Source organism: Lissotriton helveticus, chromosome 3_1, assembly GCF_964261635.1.
Source record: "Lissotriton helveticus chromosome 3_1, aLisHel1.1, whole genome shotgun sequence".
NCBI classification, from domain to species: Eukaryota; Metazoa; Chordata; class Amphibia; order Caudata; family Salamandridae; genus Lissotriton; species Lissotriton helveticus.
The window spans coordinates 1,653,699,505-1,653,716,456 of record NC_136061.1 but is presented as its reverse complement, the minus strand read 5'-3'; the positions used below and the strand labels follow the sequence as shown (position 1 = coordinate 1,653,716,456).

At 45.0% G+C, this 16,952-nt stretch overlaps 1 protein-coding gene across 1 annotated transcript in view; it reads right to left on the bottom strand.

The window, feature by feature from the left end:
* Positions 1–13,774, bottom strand: part of LMLN (leishmanolysin like peptidase) — a 319,237-nt gene extending 305,463 nt beyond the window's left edge. Inside the window, exon 1 of the mRNA XM_078682424.1 lies at positions 13,558–13,774. Coding sequence (XP_078538550.1) covers positions 13,558–13,773 — 216 coding nt within the window. The 5' untranslated portion in view covers position 13,774. The remainder of the gene's footprint in view (positions 1–13,557) is intronic.
* Between the last annotated feature and the right edge of the window lie 3,178 nt (positions 13,775–16,952).

The following is a 16,952-nucleotide window of genomic DNA, read 5'->3' as shown; positions in this document are numbered from 1 at the left end:
AGGATTCCGTTTCCTCAAAACCGTTCCGGCGGTTTTCTTGGGGGGGGGAAGTTCATCCTCACTATGCTCCCCAGCTGAGCCAGAGTCTTCTGATGTAGTAGGGTCTTCTCCAGTACCTGAGCCTGAGCCGGAGCCTGTCAACGAACCATCCGAGACTGAGTAAAATTTCTCGGTGTTGGGATCAGGAGATTGTAGCCGCGAGGGTCTGCGAGAGTTGATCCCATGTGGGTTTGTGTCCTGTTCCTGTTCCGCTAGCTCCCCCACCGTAGCAGCGCTGCCAAGGGTCTGTGGCACCCTATTGCCTACCGTAGGGCCTTCTGCTGCATTTTGCCCATTCTGGCTCTGGCTCTGACCCTGGCCTGTCTGCTCGGTCAGCTCATTCAGTTCGTTTGACCCGGTCTCTGGGTTTATGTCTATACCCTGCTGGCTCTGCTGGCTCTGCTCGGCTACCTCCGTCTCTACTACAGCCTCTTCCGTTACATTCGTTGGGGTCCCTTGGGGGCTAAAGTTAGGATGTAGGCTGGGGCTTAGATTATTGCCAATTGCAATTGCTGAGCCCGTTTTCCCCCCTGATTTTAAGACAGGTAAGTGTTTACTAATAGAGGGGGAACCACCAGGGTTCACTAAGGCTGCCTCCCGGGTGGTGTTTATTTTACCAATGTTCTTTTTTACAGCCCCCAAGTCCCTTTTACCTTTTGTAGGTGCCTCAGGTCTTTCCCCTGCCTTATCGCCGTCTGTCTGGGCCGGGAGTACCTTCGTCTTTATCTTCTGGCCCCTCGTTGTCATTTTCAGGGTGCACAGACGGCTCTCCGAGGTAAATAAAAGCGGCGGTGCCGGTCTTTTTTTCAGCCGTTTCCTTACTCCTGCAAACAAGTCCGCTTTGATTGACAGCAGCCAAAGTGCTCGCTCAATGAGCCCCGAGTGCACCGCCAGACGAAACACAGCAGAAAACGCCGACTGATTTAATCTTTGTGTACGTTTTCGGAAGCCGGCTCTTCTGGCCCCTGCTCCCGTTCTCACTCTCTTCCCCAGAGTGATAACGATCTTGACTAAACTTGTTAGCCCTGCTCCGGCTCTTGTGTCCGTGGCCGGCTCTCCCGCAGACCAGCTGGAAAAGAGATGATCGCCGATCCTCGAGATTCTCCCGTCATGCATCAGTGGCGCGGTTATGTTATGTTATGTTATGTTAAAATCAATTTGTAGAGCGCTCGTACGCCCGTGGGCTTCATGGCGCTATAGGAAAAGTGAAGAATCCGTCCAACATAACACTAAGCTAACAATGGCTAATGGTAGGCTTGAGAGAACAACCAAGTTTTTAATCCCTTACGAAAGGTGAGTAAATCCTTACTCTGCCTAATCGGTAAGGGGATAGAGTTCCAAAGTGAGGCTGCTAGATGGCGAAAACAGCAGCCTCCCTGTCGCTTCCTTTTGAAGCGAGACACCTCCAGTAGGGATTTTTGCGCAGAGCGCAAGCTTCTGGTGGGTATATATTTAGAGATCAGGCAACGAATAAAGGCAGGGCCTTTATCTTGTATGACCTTGAAGGTGATACACCCTGCTTTAAAGGCTATGCGCTGGGAGATCGGAAGCCAGTGTAGCTTTTCTAATCCAGGTTTAATAGAAGACCATTTTGGCTGTTGTAGAATGAGTCTCGCCGCCTGATTCTGGACAAGTTGAAGTCTCTTCGACAGGCCCACTGGAAGTCCCAAATAGACGCTGTTGGAATAGTCCAGGCGGGACATAACCAGAGCAATAGTAACCTGGATTAAGGCAGACTGGGTGAGAAGATGAGCAATCTTTTTTATTTTCCTCATTTGGAAAAAGCTTGCTGAGACCACGGCGCCCACCTGGGTTTTTAAGGACAGGTCCGAGTGGAGCGTGATGCCTAAGCTCTTTACAGCAGTGGACCTTACAGGGGGAATGCCCAGGTCTGCTGGCCAGAAGTTATCACTCCAGCTGGATAAACTGTTCCCGGGCAAAAGTAGTTCTGTTTTGCCCGGGTTGAGTTTTAGATGATTTTCGTTCATCCAGCATTGGATGTGTTTCATAGTGTTCTGAAATTCGGACACAGCATCAGGGATGTTCAGATGAAATATTAGCTGTAAATCGTCCGCGTAGTTGAACACCGTGACATTAAACTTCTTAAGGGAATAAAGAAGAGGGCGGAGATAAAGATTAAATAATAAGGGGGATAATGACGACCCCTGCGGAACTCCACAGGTGGACGTGTGCCTAGTGCCTATAAAGCTGCCCAGTTGAATTGCCTGAGTCCGGCCCTCGATAAAGGATGTAATCCAGCTCAACGCTGGTCCTCTAAGGCCGGCCTGTTCGACACGGTTGAGCAAGATGTCATAGTCAACCGTGTCGAACGCAGCTGAGAGGTCAAGCAGCACCAGGGCTTGGTGTGTATCGATATCCGCATTGGCTCTAAGGTTGTCCTGAACCGCCAGAATCACCGCCTCTGTTGAATGACCCGGGCGAAACCCCGCTTGATTAGGCTCCAAGTAGTTAGTGGTCTCGATGAAATTAGAGACACTCTTAGAGACATGAGCCTCCAGCACCTTTGAGAGGTAGGGCAGCAGGGAGATAGGTCTATAGTTTGTAAGATCCAAAGGATCCTTCCCTTGTTTTTTTACCAAAGGTATAAGGAGAGCTTTTTTGAAATCTGTGGGGACTCTGCCTTGTCTGAGGGATTCATTGAGGATAGGCAGGAATGCCTGTGGAAGGGATAGGCCTACTTCTCTAAAGATCGAAGGGGGACAGATATCATTAGGTGACCCTGATTTGATCCTTTGAAGAAGTTCCGACAATTGTTTGGAATCAATCGGGGGGATGTGGTCTAAGATCTCTGGATTCATGTATGTGTCCTCAGTGATGTTACTGGCAGGGTGTGATGGTATACTTTGTTTAATTGTGATGATTTTTTCAATAAAAAAATTATTCAAATCATCACATAAAGCTTGAGATTGTGCGATAGGTAGGGACGTACGCTCATCGTTACAGAGGTCATTCACTATTCTAAAGATGTCTTTAGTTTGATTCTGAGATTTCAGAATTATGCCTGAAAAATAGTCAGTCTTCCTCTTAAGGATGGTTTTTTGGTAGAGGCGACGGCTCAGGCAGTAGACCTCTTTATCTTGTGGGAGATAATTTCTGCGCCAGATTCTCTCTTTTTGCCTGACCTCTAGTTTGAGTTGTTTGAGGTCCGCAGAGAACCATTTATGAGCCTCTTTGTCGCGTGAGCGGGAGAATTTTACATTAGGTGCATGGATATTGGCAGCACTTTGGATCCATGAGACTAGCGCCCCATAGATATCATCTACGTCCCCCATGTCGTCAGGTGGAGGCAGAGTAGAAACCAGAGTGTCCAGAAAAGCAGAAAGATCTATTGCCCCCCATTTGCGAGTTTCCCCTCCAGGCTGAGAAGGAATCTGATGTTGTCTCCTTACTTGAAGGGAAAAATAAACAAAATGGTGATCTGACCAAATACAGGGCTGAATCAAGATAGATAGCAGAGGGAGATTATGCGACCATAGTTGGTCGAGATGGTGGCCTTTCTCATGAGTGGAGAACTGTATGAATTGGGTCATGTTGATGTCAGTAAGTAAATCAAACAATTCTCTCGCTTGGATATCAGTGTCCAGGCTGTCGAACCACAGATTAAAATCTCCAATGAGGATAGTATGGGGATATTTCATAGTAATTGACGCTATTTGTTCGGCAAGTCCTGAGGGAAAGGCAGGCATAGATTGTGGGGGACGGTAAAGTAAAACCAGAGCTATGGCGCCTTTCTCAGTATCAGTTTTTATTACTAGATTTTCAGTGCCAGGTAGCAGCAGGGACGGGCGACTGATAAAGTTATGTTTTTTATTAATAATGGCCGCCACTCCCCCCCCAGCTTTACCTGGGGCACGATTTACTGCCAATATATAGTAGTCTGATGGGAGTGAGGCCAGTATATCGGGCTGCGAATTCTCAGTAAGCCAGGTCTCAGTGAGTAGTAATAGGTCGGGCTTCTGCAAAGTAAGTAGCAGGAAAATGTCCAGTTGATGCTTCACCAAAGATCTAGTGTTAAGGTAAATACAATCCAAATTGAGCAGAGGTAGATTGGAGCTTATAGGGGGTTTAATGGATACCATACTGCGTTTATAATTCGGTCCAGGTGGTAAAATGACCTGGGAAATACCAAGATCGCTCAGGCGTTTAAGCGTGTAGCAGGGGAGTGAGGGGCAAAGGGACGCTGGAGGTCTAAGGAATAGTAGTTCCTGGGTAGTGTATGTGTAGATAGGAGAGCGGGCAGAGTGACATGGCCCGGGTCCCGTGCGGTCACGGACAGGCACAGACGGGCTTACCTTAGGCGCACCTTCGGCGCGCCACCGTCGCGCCCGCTGCGCCCGTCCGCTGCGCTCCCGGAGGCACATTGCCTCTTATGATCTCCCTCGGGAAGCACTAGAACGCTGACTGCATCCAGGCTCCCGGGAGACACCCACCCAAGATGGCGCCTCGCACTCCCCTCTCCAGACCCTGATGGCCAGGGAGAGTGGGCCACGAGAGGCAGAAAAAGCGAACCTGCACAACCAAAACGTTAGTCACACAGAGTAACGCAGTTTAAAATGCGCACATTCAATTTTTAAAATACATGTTGAATTGGTTTTAAAATCAGTGCTAAATAATAGCGAGCTCTCCGCTCGTGTCAGGCTCTTAGTAGCTGTACAGACGGACTCCGCAAGCAAAGCAGGGTGCTGCCACCAACCCTTAGCTTCACCGCGAGCCCCGTCGTCTTGGCCCTCTTATGATCTCCCTCGGGAAGCACTAGAACGCTGACTGCGTCCAGGCTCCCGGGAGACACCCACCCAAGATGGCGCCTCGCACTCCCCTCTCCAGACCCTGATGGCCGGGGAGAGTGGGCCACGAGAGGCAGAGAAAGCGAACCTGCACAACCAAAACGTTAGTCACACAGAGTAACGCAGTTTAAAATGCGCACATTCAATTTTTAAAATACATGTTGAATTGGTTTTAAAATCAGTGCTAAATAATAGCGAGCTCTCCGCTCGTGTCAGGCTCTTAGTAGCTGTACAGACGGACTCCGCAAGCAAAGCAGGGTGCTGCCACCAACCCTTAGCGGTGACTGGATCGCGTCTTCCTCACACAAGCCCCATCACTATTCCCTCTCATTCCTAATATAAAAAGGTTTGTGTCAGTGTTTCCCCTTGCATGATGAGACATCTGCAAAATATCTGGCCAAAAGGATCAATCTAGACATAGCCACTATTAATAGAGAGAACTATGGATTACTATCTCCAAATTAGAAGATCAGATAACAAGATGGATTAAGCTTGGACTGTCTATGGGAAGGCCTGTTGCACGGATAAAGACGGCTGTGTTGCCGAAATAGTTATATTATTTTGTTAACATCTCCGTACAATTTAGCAAATCTTCTCTCAGACACGGAGGTCATTCATGATTAAACTAGCACAGGCTTGCAAACAGCCAAATCGTAAAAGGGAAAAATTAACACTCCCATACCATGACTTTTCGGCACCAGGTCTACAACTGCAGAATCTGTGTGTGCAAGCACAATATGCATGTTACTGGTTCCACGCCTCACAACCCCCCAGCAATAGAAGCCCTAATTCACAGTACAAAAAGGTAACATGGATCTGACTCCCCTGGCAGCATTCATTTGTCTGCAATGTCCTCTGCACTTATCGTATGTAGTAGACATGACAATATGCACTGAGATAGCATGGGATAAGCTACAATCTACTGACCTCCTCTTGTAAGGCCACCAATGCCTATCCAAGATTGGCAAGAAAATGGTAACCTTGCAAAATGGAGTGATTCTGTACAGTGAGGGCAGCTTCACTGAACTAAAAACAATCACTGCTAAACACACGTACATGCCATTGTACGTCTTTCTATATTATCAACTAGTAAATTGGCTGCTCCTTCATTTCTTAGGAACTCTTGCTTTAACACTCTGGAGCTCATATTTGCTTCTAATCAGCCAACTGTTGAATAATAAATGTGTTAGAACTCAGTGCTAGAGGAAGCCGCAATTCTCATGCCCAACTTCAGAGATAAATGGAATGCCGAGCTTCAGGTCCAAGTATCTGAAGAGGAAAGGAAATACTGTTCACAAACTAGTGCTCTCTAGCCCAATAATAAACAATGAATCATTCACTTTATTTTTTTTATAAATCTTTTTATTGAAGAAACAAGAAAAACGGAAAACAATAACAGGTGACTTACAGCACAGAATGGAAGGATAAGCAATGTATAAACAGAGCATAATGGACTGAGAACTATCAATAAAGCCTGCTCATAAGCTGCGTCAGGTATGCGGCCATACTACATTCAGGATAATCAAGCATGTCCACCTCCAACCCCACCTCCCCAGAAGACAGGATAAACATTGAGTAGCAGTCCAAAATAGAAAAGGGGGGGGGGGGGGACGGTGAAGCAGAATCATTCACTTTAGATATCTTCACAGAATTAACCACGCCATTCTGAATATGTTGAGGTGGGGTCTCAGGGAAGATCCAATGTGTAGGAGATGCAGTGCTCTTACACTCCAAGCGTCTGCTGACTAACCTGTTTGAACTACTGGGACAGAACCAGCTTTCAGAGGCCTATCTCACTGAAACCGACCAGTAGATTTGTTTCAACTGGAACTGCAGTCGGTCCTGTTGCTGGCCCTGCTAGAGTAAGTCCTAACCCCCTCAAGTGGTGCCACCAGGTCCTGGATCCTTGGCTGGTGTTAGACTGTACGCCTCATTACCCTGTTCCGTAAGAGCTGAGACTTTAAAACTATCTGCCAACTTTATGCCTGCAGAACCAAAGGAGACCGGGGGGAGGGGGGGGGGGGGGGTCACGGTTAAATCACTCTGGGACTCAGCTTGCTGGTGTGCCCAACTGTAGGAGATATGACATCCAGAAAAAATGTTAAGTCTAAAAGTAGAAGGCTTCACCAGACCGATGCCGAGGGCTTCCTGGGCACAGACTCTGGACTTCGCCTTCTCTGAGCAGCCCAGCCTTAGTCGATGACTGCACTGGGATCGAATGCTTCAGCAACCCATCGTTGCCAAGCCGCACTTAAGATCCGACTTGCAGCTTACCCCGCCAAAGACCTGTCAACTACTACTTTTTCGCCATAGAAGTTTTTAAGTCTGAAGGGAAACTTCCCACCGGGACGAACCTGGTGCCTGTAAATGACCCGCGCTCCATCACCACCTGCCTTAGCTTTTTACCCAGTCTAGCACAATCAGATACTCACGGTTGGCGCTTTTTGCGACTATTTTAACTCAAACTTTTAAAATAAATACTTCCTATTCCATCTATTGTATTTTTGTTGTTTGGTGTCATATCATGAATTAAAATGTGCTCTATTTTTGGATATTGCTGTACGATCTTTCTTGTGTTCTCCCTTCCTTACTGTGAGTGCTGTTTAAATATTTTACACATTACCTCTAAATCAAGCTCGACTGCCTTGTGCCAAGCTACAGGTTTACTTAGTGACTTTGGTGATTCACCCCAAGGACTCCATATATTAATTGATGTCGGTTTTCATCCCCTCAGCTAATATTCCAATTTCTTACAATATGCAGCAGAAAATATGCAGATCTGACTGTGTTTGGCTTGACTATGTAAAACAAATATATATATCATATAAACACCTCCCAAAAGAACCTCCCATACACACTTTGTGTCCATACATACAACCAAACAGCTTAACCCTTAAGGAATGACCTCAACCATTTCTCCAACCCTGAGTGTCATCCAAACAGCGCTTGTAAACAGACACTATCATCCATTAGCTTTCTCAACAAACAAAGAGTTCCCACTATTGTTACCTCCCATAGACCCATCTCTACGGTCCCCTACCACAACTCCCCCCCCCCCTCGCCACCCCCTCCCTGGCTGGGAGTCTTCTGGAGCCTAACACCTAGACGTGGAATGGAAGGAAAGGAAAGGAAGGCACTGAGGTAACGGGTTTTTAGGAACCCGTTTGGTGCCAGGGGATAACACCCGAAGACCTCTGAGTTCTCCCTGTTCCGGACCACAGAAACACGGAGTCTTCTAGTCACAGTCAGAGATCAAGTTTTATTGATAGCTACCAAATAACAGGTGTCCTAGAAGCACGACAAACACGGGTCATGTGTTCTCAGGAGACTGTTCGTTTTTACAGAACCAGCCTTCTCCTTATATACAGAAATAATAGCTGCAAGCAAGAATTCTTGAGTTTATGATATGGGTATACACATATTTCTACAATAATACAAAAGAGCGAAGTCATGTAGGCAAGCCCGTATTTTAGATGTCCAAGTCGTGATAGATTACCTAGCCAGGCCCGGAACTCCCATCAGATATCGGTGAAGCCCCAATAAAAGAAGGCACCTCCTAGTCATAAAACTGGCCATAAACAGGGAGCGTGGACAGGTGTGTATGTGTGTAGAAAACATGATCTGTACGCGGTGAATGGTTTGTGGTGTGTTGTGCATTGATGCTATCGTGTTTGGCCACTGGGCGAGGAGCTGCCCAAACAGGTTTGGCTGGAGGCAAGGGAGTCAGTTGGGACAGGTCAGGGGGGAGTCAGGGAAGGTGGACGTGTCCTTTTAGATCAAGCTCGACCTTTAATTGACTTATCATGAGGGCAAGACACAAGATGGATACCGTTTACAAAATGGAGTCTGAGGGGTCGGGACGGAAACTACGATTCAGGGGTGTTAGCATGTCTCGATCATGACGCAAATGCATAGGAATGATGTCCTAATCATTATCGGTTCGTCGACACCAAATTCGTCATGGTACGTTGATGTTTCGGGACACGGGTATCGGACCTCGATACCGGGACAACAGTAGGGTCCAGAATTTCAGAACCACAGCACCCAGCTTGTTCTGACTTAGCAAGTAGTTAATAGAAACTATGATTTGGAGTCAGGTTTTTTACTTTGTTCCACCCCCGTATATCAGTGATGTCTGCACTGTAAGAACGACTGATGTATCTGTCTGTATGAGTATTTAAACAAATAAGTTTCATTAGCACTTAGTCGTTTTTTGTTAGGTCTCGCCTGTCAATGCACATGCGCATTGAGCAGAGCGAGACTATGGGGGCTTAAACAGAGCTTACCTACACTGGCGATTCACTGGCGATTTGATGAAGTGCATGTGCACTTTTAACTCAATGCGCAAGCGCAATTAGTTAAAATGCGCGTGCACAGCATCAAATCGTCAGCTTAGTGCCGCCAGCAGCTCTTCCCGCTCCGCCCCCTGCTGCATCAAAGGCTTGGCGCTCTGCCTCAGCCCAGCCATTCTCCTCCCCTAATTACCCCCTGCTGCATCAAAGGCTTTTTCACGGCTGGCCGGCCGTGTCTCCTCGCTTTTTCTCATTATTTGAGTGCCTTCTCCTTGATTTTTGCCGCTGCTTTCACCTTGCTTTCTCCGCGTTTATCTCATTGACGTTCCCGCAAAATTCATACTAATAATTACTTAATGGTGACAATATTTTTGTTAATAACTCATTCGGGAACAATCGTATCAATTTCCATTAGTATCTCAGCACAGCCGCTATACTCGCTCTGAAATAGCTCAATGGTCGACACGCTGACTGGGGAGACCTGTATCCAAACCTTCATATTATTGGCCTTTATCAAAACAGTAACTTCTTCAGTTAATGAACATACTGATGTGTGTGTAAACCTGTAGATCCCACAATATGTCCGAAAATTAGCTCAGTAGATAAATGTCCCTCTTCAACTGCTCTCTGTATAAACTGTGGGTCACTTGATACCAGCACACTTTCATCCTCAGCAAAGTGCACAAATGTGACAAATGCTGACAACTGGGGCAGGAGGGGTCTGAATGCCCGAGCCGCCAGTTGTCGGAGATGTCAGGCACCCGGTCTGATGACTCCTAGTGCCATTTCGGATTTTGATTCTCCCTACCGCAGTCTCTATCCTGCCCTGCTCCCTGATTGGATCAGGGCCGAACGCGGGAAGTATATATATAATATTAATTAAAAAAAACAGCTCTAATACACGCCAGGTATTTCCTTGTTTGCTGTTTTCCACGCATCACTGCTCGGCGATGGATCGGCTTTTTGATGATATTGCGATGTTGTTAAGGTATGGGATCTTCGCTGGCCTGTTTATTCGTGCCGCATTTATATCTTCCTTTTGTTAGTGGGGGTCCAAGGACGTGTTGCTCCATCTTTGAAAACGTCCGTTCCTTGGGTTTAAATGGGGGAAGCGTGGGTCCATGTCCCTTAACTTCAATCACAAGTACGGACGTGTTATTGTTCTATCTTTTCACTTTGGCCCCTATGTTCATTTCATGATTCAAACTACGAGCGGGAGGGCTTCGAAATGTTTGCTACTTATGTCTGGTCTCGTAAAAATGATTTGGTTCCGGAGAGATAGTTCTGTTTTCTTTCCCCCCCCCTCCCCCCTCACTCACCCTCACAACCCTCACTCACCCTCACACACCCCCTCACCCTCACACCCCCTCACCCTCACACCACCTCACCCTCACACACCCTCACACTCACACACCCTCACTCACCCTCACCCCCTCACACCCCCTCACCCTCACACACTCACCCTCACTCACTCACCCTCACACACACCCTCACACACACCCTCACACCTTCACCAGCATAGCATAACAATACATAGCATAACAAAACACAGCACAGCACAGCATAGCATAACAAAAAAAAGCATAGGATAGCAAAACATAGCAAAAGCATAACAAAACAGCATAGGATAGCAAAACAAAACGTAGCATAACAAAACAAAACAGCATAGCAAAACACAACAAAGCATACCATAGCATAACTAAACACAACAAAACATAGCATAGCATAACAAAACATAGCATAACAAAACAAAGCATAACATAATATAACAAAGCATAGCAAAACAAAACAAAACAAAGCATAGCATAACAAAACATAGCAAAACACAACAAAACATAGCATAGCTTTACAAAACACAACAAAACAGCATAGCAAAACAAAACATATAATAGCATAGCAAAACATAGCAAAGCATACCAAACACAACAAACCATAGCATACCAAAACATAGCATAGCATACCAAAACATAGCAAAACATAGCAAAGCATACCAAACACAACAAAACATAGCATCATAGCATAACATAGCATAGCATAACAAAACACAGCATAGCATAAAAAAATCAAAGCATAGGATAGCAAAACGTAGCATAGCAAAACAAAGCATAGGATAGCAAAACAAAACATAGCAAAGTATAACAAAGCAGCATAACATAACAAAACATAGCATTAAAAAATACATAGCATAACAAAACATAGCAAAACACAACAAAACATAGCAGAGCTTTACAAAACACAACAAAACAGCATAGCAAAACAAAACATATAATAGCATAGCAAAACATAGCAAAGCATACCAAACACAACAAAACATAGCATAGCATACCAAAACATAGCATAGCAAAACAAAGCATAGCATAATAAAACACAACAAAACATAGCTTATCATAACAAAACATAGCATCATAGCATAACATAGCATAACAAAACAGCATAGCATAAAAAATCAAAGCATAGGATAGCAAAACGTAGCATAGCAAAACAAAACATAGGATATCAAAACAAAACATAGCATAGCATACAGCATCACTCACCACCACCACAGCATCACTCAGGGGCACCACAACATCACTATGCTCTACCACAGCATCACTAAACGCCACAGCATCACTCGTTCGCCATCATAACATCACTCAGCGCCACCAGAGCATCGATCTGTGCAACCATTCAACAACTGGTTCAAATATGTTCTCTCAATGTTTCAAGCTTTATTGCAAATGTAACAAATATGTTAATATTTCACTTCTGTTCTTGTATTTTCGTCACAATAAAATACACTGAACATAATCTTCACAAAAGTTATTTACAAAAGTTTAAGCTATTACCATTATTACAATACCTTTTATTTAAGTATTAATTATTTTAAAAAATTAAAAGCCATTTTCATTTGTAATATCAATACATGTAAGTCACGTAAATACAACACATATTGCATTACAAATGGTATAGGTATCACATTTGTGAAAGTTATAACTATTGGCATTGTAAATGACAAAGCTATTAATTTCGCTATTTTCAAAAACAAAACATAAATCAAAAATTTGTCATTTACAAGACCAATAGCTCCAACTTTTCTAATGCGAGACCTATTGCATTTCCAATGCTTGTTTCTTTTATAGTGCAACTCATTCAAATGTAGGGTGTCAGAGAATGTTACAACACACAAACACACACACATTATAAAGAGACAATAAATCTTACAAGTGTGTCAAATAAATGAATGTACAGGAAATACAAAAGTCAATAAAAGGTTACACGATGTGGAGGTTACACGGTGTGGGAGTCACACTTCGCCGAAAAAGCCCTTTGACGCCTTATAAGGGATATTAAGTGCTATATAAATGAAATTACAAAACATATAATCTGTACTGGTAGGCATTAAATGCTAAGAGTGCTTGGTTAGGAGAAACACAAAGACAGCATTTCAAATGTAACTATCACTGCCAAAAGGAACTTTTTTTTTTTTTAGCAACATTGGGATAATGATACATTCAGATGAAAAAAGCAGTAATATTATAAACCCAAGCCTTACAGTTTGCACGCAGCTCCTTGTTGGCGGTTCGTAGCTCAAAAGGATCGCAACTAATGAACTTTAAGTAACAAAAGGATCTCTGTGTCAAAAGCCATAATCCATTTACCAGTGGACAAAACATACAAATCCGTGATTTGCGTACGCAATGGGCTTTCCAGCAGGCCTGTTAACCCTCAATCCCACTTTACGAGTCAAAACTTTGACAAGACTAAACACAGATCTCTCCAGCAAGAGTATTAATTATCGTTCGTATTATTCTCCCTTGAAAACTGCTGAACACACAAATATGTTTGCCGTAGGAAGAATAACTCCACAAGATATTCTAGAATCCTGGTTCTTTGCGACCAATTAACTAAGCAAAAATAGAATTACTGTCAAATGTATCCTTGTTGACACAACATAAATGTATAACAACCATCAGACTGATTTTTATGACTCCGCCCTCGTGACTCCACCCCTTTTGCAAAGTCACACCCTGACCATCAATGTATGGGATCCCAGAGATTAGTTTTTTAAATCATTTCCAGCCCACACCGTTATTTCATTAGTCACCTCCCAGTCAAATTTCAACAGTGTCATCCCTATACATATTTATTACCCCAATATGTGCCCAATTCACACCCTCCCACACACAATCTGACAAAGTGCCACACACTCTTGTTTATGATACCCGACAGTCACGCCTAAAGCGTTCAAAAACACTGCCCTAAATGCGCTAGTTTGATGCATCAGACTTCGCAGGTGACAACAGAAAGGACCGCACGAGTGCCTTCCACACAAGCCCTCTCTCTACACATACTGTCTCCCCAATCGTGCTCCACAACCACAAAACCTGTACAGTATCTACTAAAAACTTCTCTTGCAGACCACTTCCCCTGCGATGACCTACCTCCCCGGGGCTAGGCACGTGGTGCCGGCAGGTGCCATAGGCCTGGCGGCACTGAAAGAACAACAGGGCTACCAGCATGGCTAGGAAGCAAGCAGGAGACGACCAGAAGCGGCTGCCAAGAAGCCGGGCAGCCATGACGGCTCTGCGGCGGCGCCGAGGCGGTTTCCATGGAGAGAACGTCATTCGCCTCTGGGATGACCGTGGGAGGCACGTCATCACGACCTCATTGGTCGTAAGGAAAGCTTGAATCTATCCTGGGCAGGGAGTGGGTGGAGACCAGCGATTATACAAAAGACTAGAATGCTAACCGTTTATGGAGTAAGCGAAAGTGAACCAGCAAAGGACGCTATGTCACTTCAACGGAAGTTGAATTCTAAAGAGAGCACAGCTACTAGATATTATCAAAGATGTGGAGTATGACATTACATCGTATATTTTATGTATAATTTATGTAAAAATGCATGCGTCTTTGTCGACTATGGAACCATTAGGCACGCTTGCCAACATGTGACAAAGAAAAGTGAGATTTATAGCGGAGCTCTTGTGTCTTGAGTATCAGGAATGGTCATATGCCAACAGACCCGATTCAGGCGGGAGACTGTCGATTTTGTAAGCCATACATTCCTTTATTTTAGAAGCCCCCGCCTAAAATTGCTTCTCCTTCAATGTAAGTCCTTTCCAAAACCTTTTCTCCAGACTTGTGGGTATATATATATATATATATATATATATATATATATATATATATATATATATATATATATATATATATATATATATATATATATATATATATATATATATATATATATATATATATATATATATATATATATATATATATATATATATATATATATATATATATATATATTGCGTTTCACCACACGCTCACAAGCGTGAAAATGCACTCGAAATCCAGAGTATATTCACCATTCAATTATACCATCCAGTAAAGTTCATGGGTGTAAATTCTTTATTCCAGCATGGAACACAGTTAGTAGGGGGTTAGTTCCATGAACTGTGTTCCATGCTGGAATAAAGAATTTACACCCATGAACTTTACTGGATGGTATAATTGAATGGTGAATATACTCTGGATTTCGAGTGCATTTTCACGCTTGTGAGCGTGTGGTGAAACGCAATACATACAGGGTGCCTTTGACCCTGGTGTGCACCGCAGTACGAGGGTCCCGGTTTTTTCAAAGGATGTGAACGATATATATATATATATATATATATATATATATATATATATATATATATATATATATATATATATATATATATATATATTTTTTTTTTTTTTTAGGACGTTGTGTGCTGCATGGGTGTCCCCGCACATTGGTCTACCACATTGCACGGCTGTAGCAGTCCGAAGGGACCCGAGGAGGCGCTTTGGTTTCTGGGTGTGAGGGAACGAGTCACGCCATCCCAGCCTGTACAGAGACACTGTAGCCGGTACCATCAAGGTTTTGCTCCCCTCACCACCGACCCAGATGCATGACCTAGATGCATGCTGGGAGTTGGAGTTCCTTTAATTTTCCACGATCCCCAACAGGTGAGCAGACTCTGCTTGGGGAGGAGCCCAGTGTCGTCAGCACTATATTCAGTGAAGCAGAGCTGTTGGATTAATTGCTGGACTTATGTTAGTGCAGGGCGCTGAAGAAGGCAAGAAGTATGCCGAAACGCATAAGCCGCCACTAACTTGTACATTCTTGAAATAAAGTGCCTTTCAGGAATCCCCTCAGGCCTCCGCTGTTTCTCTTCGGGGAAGGAGTTGTTATGGATATATATATATGGGGTGCCGCTCGCAGCCGTTTCTGGAAGTGCTGAGTGTCTTTTTTGCGTGCTTGGAACATCTTTGGCCCCTTTTCATTTACCTGCTGACCTGGGCTTCATGAGAAAGTGACTCTGTCTCCCCATTGCTTGACTCACGGACCGGGGCTAATTAGTCTACACCACCGGGAGGCCGCGGGACTGTGAGGACCAGTAGGCAGTGCGCGACATTGGGCGCAGCTGATCCTCTTCCCGCCTACCATCACCTCCCCTCCCTCTATTTAGTTACGCCCATTCACGCGTCTCGCAGGACGCGCGCGGGCGAAGCCCGGGCCAAGGGCGGGCCCGTCTGAGACCGTCCAAGGTCGATTGAGGCCGGGCCGGGCTATCCCCCTTGGTTCTGGGGACGTGTGGAAGTTAGTTGTTGCCAGCCAGAGCACGGCAGGTTATTTTAACTTATTTTATTGTCCTGTGCTCTTAGAGTCTGTTTTTCCACTGGGGTTGTGTTCCAAACGCTTTATTCTACGGCTCTTCGTTCAGGGAGGGGTAGAAAGATGACCCTTTCCACCACCGGGGGGGCGGCCACTGGCACTCTTGACCAATTTATTACTAGAGCAACAGCGGTCTTAGAAAAAGAAATCGCATTTACCGAGAAGCATTTGTCCCTGGATCTTATTACAGGGAAACGCTCATCGTTATGCCCGATTTGGTCTGTATCGACCCCCGAACCCCTGGTACCAAGTGTGCAACTAGCCGCGCAGAGCCCGAACTCTAGCATTCTGTTGCTGGGGTCTGGTAACTCCGTGGATTGTTCACCCACAAGCCTATCAGGAGGGTCCCCGATTTCAAGAAGCCCGCAGCTTAGGGTTCCCAATCCACTACTGACCCGAATACTACTCCCAAACCTAATAATTCGGAACCTGCGAGGAGAAAAAACATTAAGGATAACCTCTTTTAGGTAAGAGGAAAAGAGGGGGTGGTCCACAGAAGGGCGGCTTAGCAAAAATTTCAAAATTATTTGGGTCTAAGCAGGTTCCACCTCACCCCCCCCGTCTCCTGGAGAGTCTATAGTTTCCCTGGTTATTAACCAACAGTTAGACCGAGACAGTAGTAATGAGGGATTGCTAGATAAAATCGAAATACTAGTTAAATCATTGATGCTACCCCTCTTGGAGGGATCGAGATTGATGAATAGTAAACTTGACCAACTTGAAAAGATAGCGCGAGCGAATACCGACGCGCTAGACACTTTAGTGAAGGGTTTGAAGCACACATATGCTGATGCTCCTGTTTCCATTAATACTGGGGTTGCTAACAGTGGTAGGGTAGCTCAGAAAGTGGATAAGGCCAAGATCGCCAGTCAGAAGCTTATGCCCAGTGCTCCTAAGTACCCAGCAGGAAGTAATCCTCTGTGCCCTCCTAGGGTACAGGGGTCGGGAACAACTGAGGTGTCAAGGCAACAGCCCGCACAACCTGTTCAGCCAGAGGGTAGTCAGCCCAATGGGTCCTTATCACAGGGTGGTGCAAACAGATTCCAAAGGTTGCCTTGTATTAATCTTCCCCGTGAATCTGTTCCATATACGGTTGTTCTGGCGGGAGTTCCCAGGATTGGTATG